The following is a 14,443-nucleotide window of genomic DNA, read 5'->3' as shown; positions in this document are numbered from 1 at the left end:
CTGCAAAAATAAGGTGAATAGCCTTATTTTGGGTTTACCTCAATATAATGCAAATAATCGCCCCGGCGGTTATTCGGGTGGGCGTTTAATACGCAAAATGGGTGCAGACCCCAGGCGTTTATAAGAACCAGGCGGCTATTTGCAGCCGGGCGATTAATTGGTGAAATACGGTATTTGACATCATCAGTATGACCGTCAGATAAAATTTATGGAACATTTGTCAGACCTTTACCAAGCAATGCAAATGTCTTCATCAGCATCCAGATGATTTTCACTGAAGCTTTTAAAATTATTTATTAACCTTTTAAGAGGGATGGTAAACAAGAAGGCCCATTAAATATTTATTTATAACTAATTAAGCATTTACTAACCCCTTTAATCACCAGCTGCTACACTCATTATGCATTATTATTGTTTACAAACCATTTTGTAGTCACACACTGATGATTCATTAGGTGATTAATAATTAAGATGAAGCAATGATTTATTTTTGATGAATCGTTGAATGAAATGAACAACATGGCGTCTACGATTCATTTATTAACAGCTGAAGCAAATACTTGATCACTGATTTCTTCAGCATTCAAATCAGTTAATAAGCATCATGTAGCAATTAACACACTGTTTATTAATGATGGTTATGATTTTCACCCAAGCTTGATAAGCATGAAGACATTTTCAGAAAGGTTGAAAGAGTTTATCACGTTGTGTGTGATCAGAGAGTTAATCTAAACGCAAATGGAGGATATGTGATGAGATCTGTAATTAACAATTATATAGTTCATGTACAACATATATATTAATTAATATTTGACTGTGGCTCGTTATTATTTGGTTCCTGTTTCTGAGAATACATGGAGGCTCTTTATTGTTTTATAAAGTTATTATTATAATTTACCAGCTAAAATTCAAATGTGACAGTGTTGCCCAAAGGTTTATTGTACCAAGAAGACATCTCACTCCAGCAGAAATATAAGAATCTGTTAAGGCACTAAAGGTTTCAAACAGCTGCTGCTGAGGCTGTGAGCAGGAAGCTGAGCTCCATCCTGGATGTCCTCCTCTCCAGCAGGGGGCAGCACTGAAAACACAGCACAGCAACTCCCAGCTGCCTTTTCCCTCAGCAGGATGAAGCTTCAGGATTCCTGCCTCAGTTTGTGGGAACCGGAATCCGTCCTGATGGAAAGACCAGAGAGACGCTCGTTACTGTGATGGACAAACTGGTTTAAACTGGTCTGAACCAGAGTCCGTCCTGATGTATAGACCAGAGGAGAGACGCTCGTTACTGTGATGGACAAACTGGTTTAAACTGGTTTAAACTGGTCTGAACCAGAATCCGTCCTGACGTAAAGACCAGAGGAGACACGCTCATTACTGTGATGGACAAACTGGTTTAAACTGGTTTACACTGGTCTGAACCAGAATCCGTCCTGACGTAAAGACCAGAGGAGAGACGCTCATTACTGTGATGGACAAACTGGTTTAAACTGGTTTACACTGGTCTGAACCAGAATCCGTCCTGACGTAAAGACCAGAGGAGAGACGCTCATTACTGTGATGGACAAACTGGTTTAAACTGGTTTACACTGGTCTGAACCAGAATCTGCCCTGATGTAAAGACCAGAGGAGAGATGCTCATTACTGTGATGGACAAACTGGTTTAAACTGGTTTAAAATGGTCTGAACCAGAATCCGTCCTGACGTAAAGACCAGAGGAGAGATGCTCATTACTGTGATGGACAAACTGGTTTAAACTGGTTTAAAATGGTCTGAACCAGAATCCGTCCTGACGTAAAGACCAGAGGAGAGATGCTCATTACTGTGATGGACAAACTGGTTTAAACTGGTTTAAAATGGTCTGAACCAGAATCCGTCCTGACGTAAAGACCAGAGGAGACACGCTCATTACTGTGATGGACAAACTGGTTTAAACTGGTTTACACTGGTCTGAACCAGAATCCGTCCTGATTTAACCCTCAGATGCTCCTTCAATTTTTACGACATCCATGACCCCTGAACAAAAATGTCCACCTATAGAGAGTGACATTTAGACATCTGTTTTAAGCAGTTACTCCCAAAATATTTGTGACCCATACAGAGCTAGGTCTTGACTAAACATGGAGATCACTTTTGACATGGGTTTCAAGATTTTAACCCCTTCCTGACCAGTCGTTTTTGCTGCAAAAACATATAAGGATCGTAATGAAAACTAGCTAAACTTAAAGTTCAACTTGAAATTTGCTCATGTACACAAAAAAAACTCAAAGAACTTGTAATACATTTTTTGTTTGGCTTATTATAAGTAATCAACTTGGTAAGTTTCATGGTGATATCTATAGAATGAAATTTTTCCCTATTCACGTGTGAAAAAAGACTGTGTTAAGTCTGTGGCTAAACTTCACGGTCGATGAGAGAGGGGGAAATGTTGTCTGATTGAGAAAAAATTTCACCAGCAGAGTTTTCTCATTATTGCAACCAATTTATAAAAAAAAGTCATAAAAATATGAAGATTAAAATTTACATGTGAAAATGGGCCCACATGGATGTTGTGAAATTGCATTACGAGTACAAAAAATGGTCTTTCATGCTAAAACTCGGGACATCCAGAGTTTACCCTAAGGTACACCTCCTTGCCAAAAATCAGGCACCAGTGACCTTTCATTTGACCGTGGGGAGCTGGGAAAGTATGAGAGGTGGACAAAAATGTCCAGGGTTCATCTGAGGGTTAAAGACGAGGAACTTCAGAACTGGTCTGGAGTGCTCTGAATTTGTCTGACCAGTCCAGACTAATCTGGTCCAACCTGCCCTTCACTGGTCTGAAACAGTGTGGACTGTTTTAAATTAATATCAGCTGGTCAGAGTTGGTCATAACTAGTCTAAACTGCTTTGAACTTGTCTAAACTGCTCTAAAATGGCCTGAAAGCAAACGGTCCATCCTGGTCTAAACTGGTCATAACTGGTCCAAACTGGCCTGAGGTGGTCTAGACCTGTACAAACTGGCCAGGACTGGTGAACAAAGGTATAAGCTGGTCCAGTGGCCTAACAAAACAAATTAAACTGGTCTGAACTGGTCTGAACTGGTCCGGCGGACTGACCTCGCATCTTCCTCTTGTAGTAGATGAATCCAGCCAGAGATAAGATCAGACCCAGAATCAGACCTGAAGCTCCGATGGCGATCTTGTTTCTCTCAGACTCAGGAAGAGACGGATCTGACCAAGACAGACAGGTCAGACAGACAGAAAGACAGGTCTGACAGAAAGAGAGAGAGAGACAGGTCAGACAGAAAGACAGAAAGACAGACAGACAGGTCAGACAGATAGAGAGAGAGAGAGAGAGAGAGAGAGAGAGAGAGAGAGAGAGAGAGAGAGAGAGAGAGACAGGTCAGACAGAAAGACAGACAGACAGGTCAGACAGACAGTCTAAAACTTAGGGACAGTGACATGCTGGAGGTGTGTACTTGTTATATTCTTGTTATATTCTTGTTATATTCTTGTGAAAAAAAGTGCGTCTGTGGGAAAGGGCTGTTCCCCTCTTACAGTTTTTTTAAATTGCTAAAACACAAAACCCAATTCTCTAAACCAAATGACCAGTTCTCTAAACACATTTTATAAAACTAGCCTCCATTTGCCAAAACCATAAACACATTTCACATGAAGACACAATTCACAAAATGCAATCCTCTTTTTCTCATAAATCTAAACACATTTTGTCTTGCTAAAACACAAGTTGCAAAAAACTCTGCTCACATTCTCAAATTAAAGCTCATGTGATGCAAAATGCTTGCCACAGTCAGCAAAATTTGAACACAATGAACATACCTGGCTTCATTCATTAAACATAACAACTCAAAATTGAAGACACTCGTTGCAAATGATGTGAGCACACCTATATAAGCCAGTTCAGAGTGCACAGTTTGCTGAAGGTTCCAAATGTACACAGTGTACATGTACACAGTTCACAGTACAGTGGGTGCACATACTGTGTTGCTCAGTGGCCTACAGTACTACTGTACAATACTGTGCTAGTGTATTGACTGTTGTTCTGAACACCTGAAAACACTTTCACATTTTCACAGAGGATATTCCGGTTGGACTCGATGGCTGCACAAATACCTTTTTTGGAAAAATATTATTTATATGGACAAAAACTTGTTTGCATAAAAAGCCACCGGCTGCCATCATCAGGGCTAATGCCGACCGGTGCCGTGCTCACCCGGTCAGGTCTGCCGGATCTGACAGGTGAGCGGTGCGCAACTACTGCCATATATACCTTTCATTATAAATCAACTTTTGTTCATACGCGGCTGCAGCAGCACAGCGGACACTGACACAGACAGCATGCTTGATTATTGACTGCACAATGCAGCCATTCGCCGGTAATCGCGGCATCAGACGAGCCTACCTACTGGTTTACATATGCAAGTACAATACATGAGTATTTGGTTAGACCCCCAATATTAGACAAGGGCGTTTTTTCAGGGCATTTTCAATGGAAAAAATATCGTCCTATATTCAGATGAATACGGTAATAGAAAACTGCTTTGCAGTGCTGATGTTTTTTTTTTGTTTTTTTTTGGCGCTCGTGTCGCCCCCCACGTGACATGAAAAAATGCCCACTTCGCCCATGCCTAAAACCGCTACTGGTGATGCCGCACAATGATTGTGGTGTGTGTGTGTGTGTGTGTGTGTGTGTGTGTGTGTGGTATAGTTCCATAAATAATAAAAATAATAATAAAAAAAAAAACATCACACCCTGAACATTGTGTTTTCAATAAGTATTGTTGTGTGTAATGGATCCTCTGTAGTGTTTCCATTGAGTTGTGATACAGTACTGTAGTGTACATACTGTATTTTCTGTAGATTTACATACTGTTCATATGAAACACACAAATCTGTGAATGCCCAATACCCTACAGTGATATATTTTGAGAACAGATACTGTAAGGTTTCTAAAACTGTGCTTTGGCAGTTGTGAAAAAACATAAAAAGAACATTCTCACACACTGAACACTGTGTTTTCACTTGTTTTGTTGTAGTGTGTAATGATGCGTATAGTGTTTAAATTTTTGCAGGCTTTGAGCAGCTGCTTTGGTGTGAAAGTTTGAGTTTTGAAAAGAGAAGGTGTGGTTTTGTGTATGTAGCTTTAGAAAAGTGTGTTGTGTTTAGAGTTTTGGGAAAATGGAGGAAAGTTTTGTGAAATGTGTTTTAGCAATTTAAAAAAACTGTAAATAATCTGTTCAGATTCCAGCTCACCCAGACTGCAGCTCTGTGTGTTTTGGGTCTGCTGCCAGACAACAACACTCTGACTGGAGGACAGAGACTATGGACACGTCTGGCTGCTACTACAGGACGTAGAATAACTCTGAGACACTGGAGGTCATCTGCTCCCTGCTGTTTTAAGGAATGGACTGAACCAATGACAAGAACGGCTGCTTTGGAGCGAGTCCCATTCAGAGCAATGGGCAGAGATCAGGTCTGGGGCTCCTTCTTGACTTCAATAGAGGGGCTGTCTGTCTAGATGTAAGGCTCCTGATCTGATCTGATCTAATTTTAAAACAGGACAGTGGATGATGTGTATGTCTTCTATTTTGTGATGATGGCATATGATGTACTGTCTGTCAAAAATATATATATATATAAAAACAAGATAGGAAGACAGACAGACAGGTCAGACAGACAGACAGGTCAGACAGACAGACAGGTAGTTACCCCAGTCTCTGATCACAGGGTCGCTCAGGCTGATGTGCTCCACCATGCAGGAGATCTTCTCTCCAGACCTGCTCACACACACACACACACACACACACACACATTCACACACACACATTGGTTTCCATCACTTCTGGGGACATTACATTGACTTACATTCATTTCCTGGATACTTACCCTAACCCTAACCTTAACCCTAACCACTACCTGCCTAACCCTAACCCTAAACCTAACCTTAACCTAACCCTAAAGTTATCTTAGCTTTAAATCAAGTCTTCACCCTAAAATTAATGGTGCTCCCTTATGGGGACTTGCTTTTTGTCCCCATAAGGGAGGAGAGTCCCCACAACGTGACTGTGTAAACAGATTTATGTCCCCACAACATTAGCAATACCAGGTACACACACACACACACACACAGTCACTTACACACACACACACACACAGTCAGGTGTTGGTGTGTGCTGATGCTGAAGCTCAGCTGAGCTGCTCTGAGGCCTCTGGACTCACCTGGGCGTGAACTCCAGGTGGGAGTGGATCTGGTAGTACCAATCACCGTCCGCCAGCTCCTCAGTGGAAGTGACATCAGAGGTCGTGACCTTTCCGTCCCTCAGCCACTTCACACTGATGTGTTTGGGGTAGAAGCCGTAGACGCTGCACATCAGCATGTGGGTGTGTTTCCCACCAGGGGGCGTCACCGAGCGCAGTGTGACACGAGAGGGCTCCACTGGGACCAGAAACATCAACATCATCATCATCATCATCATCATCATCATCATCATCATCATTATCATCATCATGTGGGTGTGACTCCCACCAGAGGGCGCCACTGGTAGAATAAATCAGGGATTTTCAAACTTACTGGCTCCTGCAGTGGTATTAGTAGTAGCAGTATTAGTTGCAGTATGAGAGTGTGGCCAGCAGAGGGCAGCACTGGTTCTATTAGTGGTATCAGTTGTAGTAGTTTAAAACACAGGATTGACTTATATTCAATAATACAGATACCTTTTAATTATATTAATACTGTAGGTGCATACGAACAAATGATTAAAATAGTTTAGAGACAGTCTGCTGAATACCATTAACATGATTTCCCATTAAAATTCCATTAAATCAAACGACACGATAATCTGTTAGAGAAATGAAATGAAGTTATTTCATGTTGACAGCAGATCTACACATTCAACAAACTTTATTCAAACTCAAGTTAAAACAGTAGAAACACTAAATGAGTTTCTACTAACTCACTCTGTTGGATCAATAGAGGGTTTTCATGACGCGTCATCGGCGCGTCAACAGACCGGAAGCTGCCATATTGGAGGTACTCAAACCATGTACCACAACAAACCATACACACATAGTAGATCCCGAACGTCGTCAAGAAAAATGGTTAATTATTGCCGTGTTTTAGGACGTACCAATAAGTCAGACCGAGAAAAACATTTGGAATATTACCAACTTCCAAAAGTGTGTGTTTTTTGTGTGTCAGATTGTACATGATTGAATAAAACACTATGAAACTAACTCAGATAGTGCGCAGTGTAGATAGCAAACTGCGGGTCTTTGAAATTAAAAATAAAAAAGAGATTGACAGTTACTTGGCTACACCTTGAGTGTCGGAATTACATCATACAGTTAAAGTTAGGATGATTAGGACGTTATTGCATTACTTATTTTGGCCTTAACACAATGGACGTTGATAGATAGATAAATCTTTATTGTCATTGCACAATCATATACAGTATAATAATGCAACGAAATTAGGGCTCAGTACTTTGGGTGCACGGGAGAATAAAAAGACAATAAATAGAATCTAATTTGTTTGACCATTTGACCGATGATTTTTGGTGATGACTTGGTACTGCGTCTCCCTCACCCGTCCACACACCGTCTGGTTATAGGCCTCCAAACCTTTGTAGGATTTAAGGTCTTTGGCTGTGTCTGGGCTTGGTGAGAAAACCAGGTAGTTGACTATATCGGGATGCAACTGGAGGAAGAATCACCGGGCCGTCATGGATCCAAGAGGGAGAAGAGGGAGCCCACTCGTAGGGATCTGTGCCACCAATAAAGCGTAATTTCTCGAAATATCGCGCCTTTTCTTGTGCTCCAAGTCCATCCCTATATGCCTTTGCATCTTGGACGAGTTTTGATGAGCTTTTCTGTTGTTTTGACATGGCTAAACCCACTTAAACTATACCAAGCGCACAAGTCTCCATTGCAGTCCATTCAGTTGTTTACATCGAGTACCTCCAATATGGCCGCGCATCCGGGTTAGCGCCCAGAACGTGATGTCGGTGAAAACCCTCTATACTGTTCTGTTAATAATCAATAATCAATAACTGTGACCAGTGAGTTTTGTAGTGAAGACTTTACTCAGTGATGTTTTATTTATAGAGGTGATGCTGATGATGATGATGATGATGATGGTGATGGTGCAGAGAGAAGAGCAGCTCACCTTTCTTAGACAGTATGCCAGAGTAGTAGCCCTCAATGTTGGGTTTACAGATGCTCTCCTTCTGAGCTCTCCACCCTGCCAGCTGTGCAGTGTTGTTGTTAGCTCGCTCTGCGGTGTAAATGCCGTGTTTGTTGTAGCCGACAAATTTCCCCACTGAGCTGCTGAACTTGACGTACTCCACCTTGTTGTAATGTTTAGAGTAGCTGAACTCGATGTCCTTCAGCTCAGAGGAGGTGAATGCACACCGCCACAAATCATATTCAATAAATCCATCTGGAAAAAACAGAAACACATTACTATTATTACTACTATTACATTACTACTACTACTAACATACTGATCAGTTATTGATATATTGATGAAGTACTGGTCCTAACTAGTTATTGCAGTACAGTGCAGTAGTGGGAGCAGGGCTGTGCAGTAGTGGCAGCAGTACAGGGCAGTACTTGTAGCAGTACTTTTATCAGGACTTTTAGCAGTAGTGGTAGCAGTACTTTGAGCAGTAGTGGTTGCAGTAGTTTTAGCAGTAGTGGTAGTAGTACTTCAGCAGTAGTGGTAGCAGTACTTTAAGCAGCAGTGGTAGCAGTACTTTTAGCAGTAGTGGTAGCAGTAATTTTAGCAATACTTATAGCAGCAGTGGTAGCAGTACTTTTAGCAGTCCTTTTAGCAGTAGTGGTAGCAGTACTTTTAGCAGTAATGGTAGCAGTCCTTTTAGCAGTAGTGGTAGAAGTACTTTTAGCAGTAGTGGTAGCAGTACTTTTAGCAGTAGTGGTAGCAGTCCTTTTAGCAGTACTTTTAGCAGTAGTGGTAGCAGTACTTTTAGCAGTAGTGGTAGCAGTAGTGGCAGCAGTACTTTTAGCAGTAGTGGTAGCAGTCCTTTTAGCAGTAGAGTAGTGGTAGCAGTACTTTTAGCAGTAGTGGTAGCAGTAGTGGCAGCAGTACTTTTAGCAGTAGTGGTAGCAGTCCTTTTAGCAGTACTTTTAGCAGTAGTGGTAGCAGTACTTTTAGCAGTAGTGGTAGCAGTACTTTTAGCAGTAGTGGTAGCAGTAGTGGCAGCAGTACTTTTAGCAGTAGTGGTAGCAGTCCTTTTAGCAGTAGTAGTAGCAGTACTTTTAGCAGTAGTGGTAGCAGTACTTTTAGCAGTAGTGGTAGCAGTAGTGGCAGCAGTACTTTTAGCAGTAGTGGTAGCAGTAGTGGTAGCAGTACTTTTAGCAGTAGTGGTAGCAGTAATTTTAGCAATACTTATAGCAGCAGTGGTAGCAGTACTTTTAGCAATACTTTTAGTAGTAGTGGTAGCAGTAATTTTAGCAGAAGTGGTAGCAGTACTTTTAGCAGTAGTGGTAGCATTACTTTTAGCGATACTTTTAGCAGTAGTGGTAGCAGTACTTTTAGCAGTAGTGGTAGCAGTAGTGGTAGCAGTACTTTTAGCAGTAGTGGTAGCAGTAGTGGCAGCAGTACTTTTAGCAGTAGTGGTAGCAGTACTTTTAGCAGTAGTGGCAGCAGTACTTTTAGCAGTAATGGTAGCAGTACTTTTAGCAGTAGTGGTAGCAGTCCTTTTAGCAGTAGTGGCAGCAGTACTTTTAGCAGTAGTGGTAGCAGTACTTTTAGCAGTAGTGGTAGCAGTAGTGGTAGCAGTACTTTTAGCAGTAGTGGCAGCAGTACTTTTAGCAGTAGTGGTAGCAGTACTTTTAGCAGTAGTGGTAGCAGTACTTTTAGCAGTAGTGGCAGCAGTACTTTTAGCAGTAGTGGTAGCAGTAGTGGTAGCAGTACTTTTAGCAGTAGTGGCAGCAGTACTTTTAGCAGTAGTGGTAGCAGTACTTTTAGCAGTAGTGGCAGCAGTACTTTTAGCAGTAGTGGTAGCAGTAGTGGTAGCAGTACTTTTAGCAGTAGTGGCAGCAGTACTTTTAGCAGTAGTGGCAGCAGTACTTTTAGCAGTAGTGGCAGCAGTACTTTTAGCAGTAGTGGTAGCAGTAGTGGTAGCAGTACTTTTAGCAGTAGTGGCAGCAGTACTTTTAGCAGTAGTGGTAGCAGTACTTTTAGCAGTAGTGGTAGTGTAACCCACTGGTTATCTAGCCAGAATGTCTTTAGTGTCAACAGGTACACTGTCTCTTTAAGAATTACAACACTAAGCTCCGCTTTACGGCTGTAGAGTGGCGACCTCAGAGCAGGGAATTCGCGGGTTGCACTTGACTGATGCTGAGAGGGGGAAAGACGTGGCTGAGCTGTAGCCAGTTTCCGCTAGCCGCCTTCACTTCAAGTTGCCGTTTTTATGCTGTTTTTCCTGTTAGGTGAGCATATACTGATGTTATGTGATTATGTTGTGTTGTGAGAAGAGGATGTTTTCATATATGTGTAAATGTGTATGTGTAAGTATATATTTTCAGTTTTGATGCTAATCGCGAGCTAATCGTTAGTCATAGTTGAGAACTAACGGCAAACAGCCTAAATGAGTTGCTGTAATGATTAAATTGTTTATATGTGGGTCAATGACGTATAAGGATTTTCAACAGGCCAATTTTAAAAGACAAAAAAATAGAAAATCTATTGCAATTATCAAGGCATTAAGAATGTTGTGTACACATAAATTCATATTAAAATTTTAAGTTAAGTGATTTTAATGTTTTTTCATCTAGATGAATTCACTGTGGCCTTAAAAAATGTCATGTGGTGCGACCATGATTTACTTTAAAATTAATGTATTTCCCAAACATACTTTATATTGTTTTTACAAGTTCTCAGTTATATAAAGTGTTTACAAACAAACTATTTTCATTTCTTATGAGTTTTTGTAAATAATGATTTCATTTTTTATTCTATAATGTCACCGTCATCTTTTAAATGTTGGTAGCAGACTTATTTTTCCTGTAAAGTGCATAAAAATGATAAAAATGTTTGAAAAAATACCTTTAATTTAAGCATACTGTATCTGTGGTTAATATTTCAGCCTCAGAAATTAAATATTTTATTTTGAATTTAATATACTTATTGCTCTTATTGGTCACACCAAATGATGAGTGGTCGCTCCAAATGACATGAAGACTTCATATCATTAAAAACCTATTTAAAGATCAATAAATTCCATACAAAAGAAAGTTTTAAACTAGATTTTATTAAAATTTCACAGATTTTTTATTAACACAAACATTTCATAAAGATTTTTATTTAATAACAAACATTTATAAATGCAGCACACAATTATGGCTTTGTTTTTAACAAACATTTCATTTGACTGAACAAATAACTAGTAATAACAAGTAACTGAACAAATATAACAAGTATGAATAAACATTTTATTAAGGTGTTAACCGCATACATTTCTTTAACCCCAGGCATTTCTGAACTTTGCCCAGTCTTGGCTGCTCAGCTTAGAGTAGCGTGAGGTTGCTGGCTCAGGTTCTGAGATGACAGCATGAACATCTTTTTTTATAGTAGAAAATGACATCTGGAGTTTGTGGCCACATGAATAAGTTCTTTTCACCTGACTGCCGCATGGAGCTAACCTGGACTTCCTCTCCCACAACATCAAGGACCTGGCCTACATATGGAAGCTCATCATAGATGACAATCACAAACTTGCCATTCAAGTCTTGAAAATTTGCTTCTTCACTTGGTGGCTCAGGAGTGCTTGGGGCATCCACAGTGAGGTGCATGGTATCCCTCAGGTCTACTTTTACTGGCTGGTAACACTGACATGTCTTTATGTCTGCATGCTTGCAGAAGCAGGACACCTCCCTATGACTAATTTGTGCAGGTTGGGAAGACATAACCTGATGTATCTTTAAGGTTCCCTTCACAGCCGTCAATTTGCCTGGAATCATATCATCATATTTCTGAATGCTCTCTTCGCTTACCCAGTGGTAAGTAATTGTTGACTCTGTTTTTTTGGCCAGCATCTCATACAAGTCCAGTGGAGTCTGCAGCTCACCTCCTCGTTGAACGTAGAGATCTGCATCCCTCTTTACGGCACCACCAATGCCGTCCGGGGCACCCTTCCCATGGGACTTTTCTGAATAGTTCCATGTCACGTGTTTGAACCCAGAAAGGAAAGGCACAGTACTAAGGAGGTAAAAGTTGGCTTTGTTCCTGTACTGTGTGACAGGTCCATCGCTGATTACATGTAGATCTGTAATCTGTGGGCAGGTTGCTCGAAGCTCTTTCAGTATGGGCTCCAGGTGTGCCCATACTGCCCGCTCATCGTGGCGGAGGCTGTCTGACAGTGTTGCATATGATTTGGTGCCATGGACTGTGTAGAGGACAATGTGGTCTGTTTTCGGCTGCCTCCAAAATGATACGCCTGTATTTCTGTATTCATCTTGCAGGCATAGTTTTCAGAGAAATCAACATGAAGAACAGCTTCGGATTCAGTGAGATTTTGTTTTAGGTCACGAAACTGTTGTGTTTGGTGGATCCAGTTGAACTGATGTATGGCTAAAGCTTCAAGCTTTTTGTGGAACAGCTCTTTCAAGTCCTGGATTGTCCCCGTGTATGTTTGTTTTAAAACATTTGCAAAGGTTTTCTCTCCGTTTGTTGATTTTTCCCGCTCCCACTGCTCCCAAGAAATCTCAGCACACTCTGTCTCAGGAAATTCAACTTCATTGAAGCAGCACATCAGACATACACAATCCATGCATGCTTTGTTTTTAGGGTCACACACAATCATACTCACTAACTCTGAGATGCTGGTGGTTTTCAAAAGTCCTCTCTTAGCAAGTTTATTAACCAGTAGCCGGACATTTTCATGTTCCACACATGCACATGTATCTCTATCCCTGCTCTTTGGCTCTGTTATATAAAAAGGTCGTCTTCTGGCAAACTGTCTGTAAGACATAGAGAGATGCTGTTCCACCTCTGTCTGATACTGTGCATGCAGCTCCTTGAGGGGCTTTGCCAGAACTCGTCTTTGCAATTTCTGTTTATTTTTGGTGATGGTGTCTTTTTTCCCAGCTAAAAGACGGCTGTTTTCATCTCTGGACAGAAAATTGATAACTGCTTGCTTTCTCTCTGCTGATAGCTTCTTGCATCCCCTTGGCTTGAATTTTTCACTTAGGCCCACTCTTTGTCTTGCCATTAACCTCTTCCCACTCTTTCTTAATTTATCATTTTGTCTTCTCATCTCTGCTAGCTGTTTCTTTAGATTTAGGAGTTGCTTTTTCAGTTTACATTTCTCATTCTGCAGTTTTTTGCAACGTTTCTCTGCTGAAGATGTGTTCTCTTTCTGATCTCTCTCTGGTGTGGAGGACACTTGTGGATTGAAATCTTCATTCAGAGGTATGGGGTCTACCACAGCTTGACCTTCATTTTCTGGCTGCTCTTGTGCTACACCTACATGAACCAGAACTGGTGGAATGTTCTCCATAGATGGCGGTGTTAGGTCTAACACCGCATTTGCCATCTTTTTTCTCTCCCTGTAAGCGCTGGATGCAGCCCTCCATTTCTCTCTCTGCTTCTTTTTCTCTCTCCCTGACAGCTCACTTGATTTTATATAGGGAATCTTTCCCTGCTGTTTTCTTCTCTGGTAGCTGAAATAGTAATGTGATAAAGTGTCATGCCATAAATGTATGGTGTATTGTCTGTTTTACTTTTGGACTAATGATAGATGACAGCAGAATAAGTTCTTAATGAGAGAACACATTTTCTCCAAGCAATAAACACACAATAGAAATATGTACTTCATGTTGCTTTATTAATAGTTTTCATTTTTAACATTTTTTAAACATACCTTTCTCTTCTTCCAGCAAGGTATTCTGCTCTTGCTGCAGGGTCAGAGTTAACACGCTGCCTGTGGCGAGCGGTTTTTATTTTGCTGGAGAGTGGTATAGCTGTTAAAATAAATTATAAGAGTTATAAATCAGTAAGTACATAAATATAAATAATACATTTCTAAAAAAAACAAAAAAAAAAACAAAAACAAAGAATAATTACCAAAGTGAAATTACATGATGCCAATTTTTTTTCATTTTTCTAATGATATTTTACAAAGATTAAAAACAAACCGTTGTTTTTGAAATATTAGGAAAGAATGACTATTTGCATAAAAATCTATTCCAGATATTACTAAAATAAAGTACTTAATGTATATAAATCATCAGTTGAATATAAATGCACAAAAACTGCCAATCTAGGACATATATCTACAAAGGAAACCACTCTGAAATGGTCGCACCACATGATATTTGGTCGTACCACATGATATTTTCAAATTCATTCAAAATTTACAGGCACAGATTTAGCCACCTGAACAAAACAAGCTAGCTTCCCACAAAAGGTCATCATGAAATTTATA

The 14,443-nt window shown here is 40.4% G+C and overlaps 2 protein-coding genes across 2 annotated transcripts; both read right to left on the bottom strand.

The window, feature by feature from the left end:
* Nucleotides 1–915: 915 nt before the first annotated feature.
* Nucleotides 916–11,810, bottom strand: LOC115356798 (H-2 class II histocompatibility antigen, E-S beta chain-like). The gene is made up of 6 exons (XM_030048063.1): nt 11,639–11,810; nt 8,161–8,451; nt 6,216–6,432; nt 5,706–5,773; nt 3,093–3,206; nt 916–1,173 (listed from the first exon to the last, which is right to left on the bottom strand). Exons 1-6 carry the CDS (start codon nt 11,808–11,810, stop codon nt 1,148–1,150), a joined length of 888 nt encoding a protein of 295 aa, XP_029903923.1. The 3' UTR covers nt 916–1,147.
* Nucleotides 11,811–12,126: 316 nt separating this feature from the next.
* Nucleotides 12,127–13,951, bottom strand: LOC115356800 (uncharacterized). The gene is made up of 2 exons (XM_030048064.1): nt 13,880–13,951; nt 12,127–13,679 (listed from the first exon to the last, which is right to left on the bottom strand). The coding sequence occupies exon 2, from the start codon at nt 13,550–13,552 to the stop codon at nt 12,317–12,319; it is 1,236 nt and encodes a 411-aa protein (XP_029903924.1). The 5' UTR covers nt 13,553–13,679; nt 13,880–13,951; the 3' UTR covers nt 12,127–12,316.
* Between the last annotated feature and the right edge of the window lie 492 nt (nt 13,952–14,443).

Source organism: Myripristis murdjan, unplaced genomic scaffold (assembly GCF_902150065.1).
Source record: "Myripristis murdjan unplaced genomic scaffold, fMyrMur1.1, whole genome shotgun sequence".
NCBI lineage: Eukaryota > Metazoa > Chordata > Actinopteri > Holocentriformes > Holocentridae > Myripristis > Myripristis murdjan.
This window is presented reverse-complemented; position numbering and strand designations above follow the sequence as displayed.

Coding starts and splice junctions, on each gene's coding strand:
- LOC115356798 (XM_030048063.1), bottom strand. CDS start 11,810: ATGCACCTCACTGTGGATGCCCCAAGCACTCCTGAGCCACCAAGTGAA. Junction 8,452..11,638: donor TAGCTCCATGCGGCAGTCAG/GTGAAAAGAACT, acceptor ATAATAGTAATG/TGTTTCTGTTTTTTCCAGAT. Junction 1,174..3,092: donor CTACAAGAGGAAGATGCGAG/GTCAGTCCGCCG, acceptor TCTTTCCATCAG/GACGGATTCCGGTTCCCACA.
- LOC115356800 (XM_030048064.1), bottom strand. CDS start 13,552: ATGGCAAATGCGGTGTTAGACCTAACACCGCCATCTATGGAGAACATT.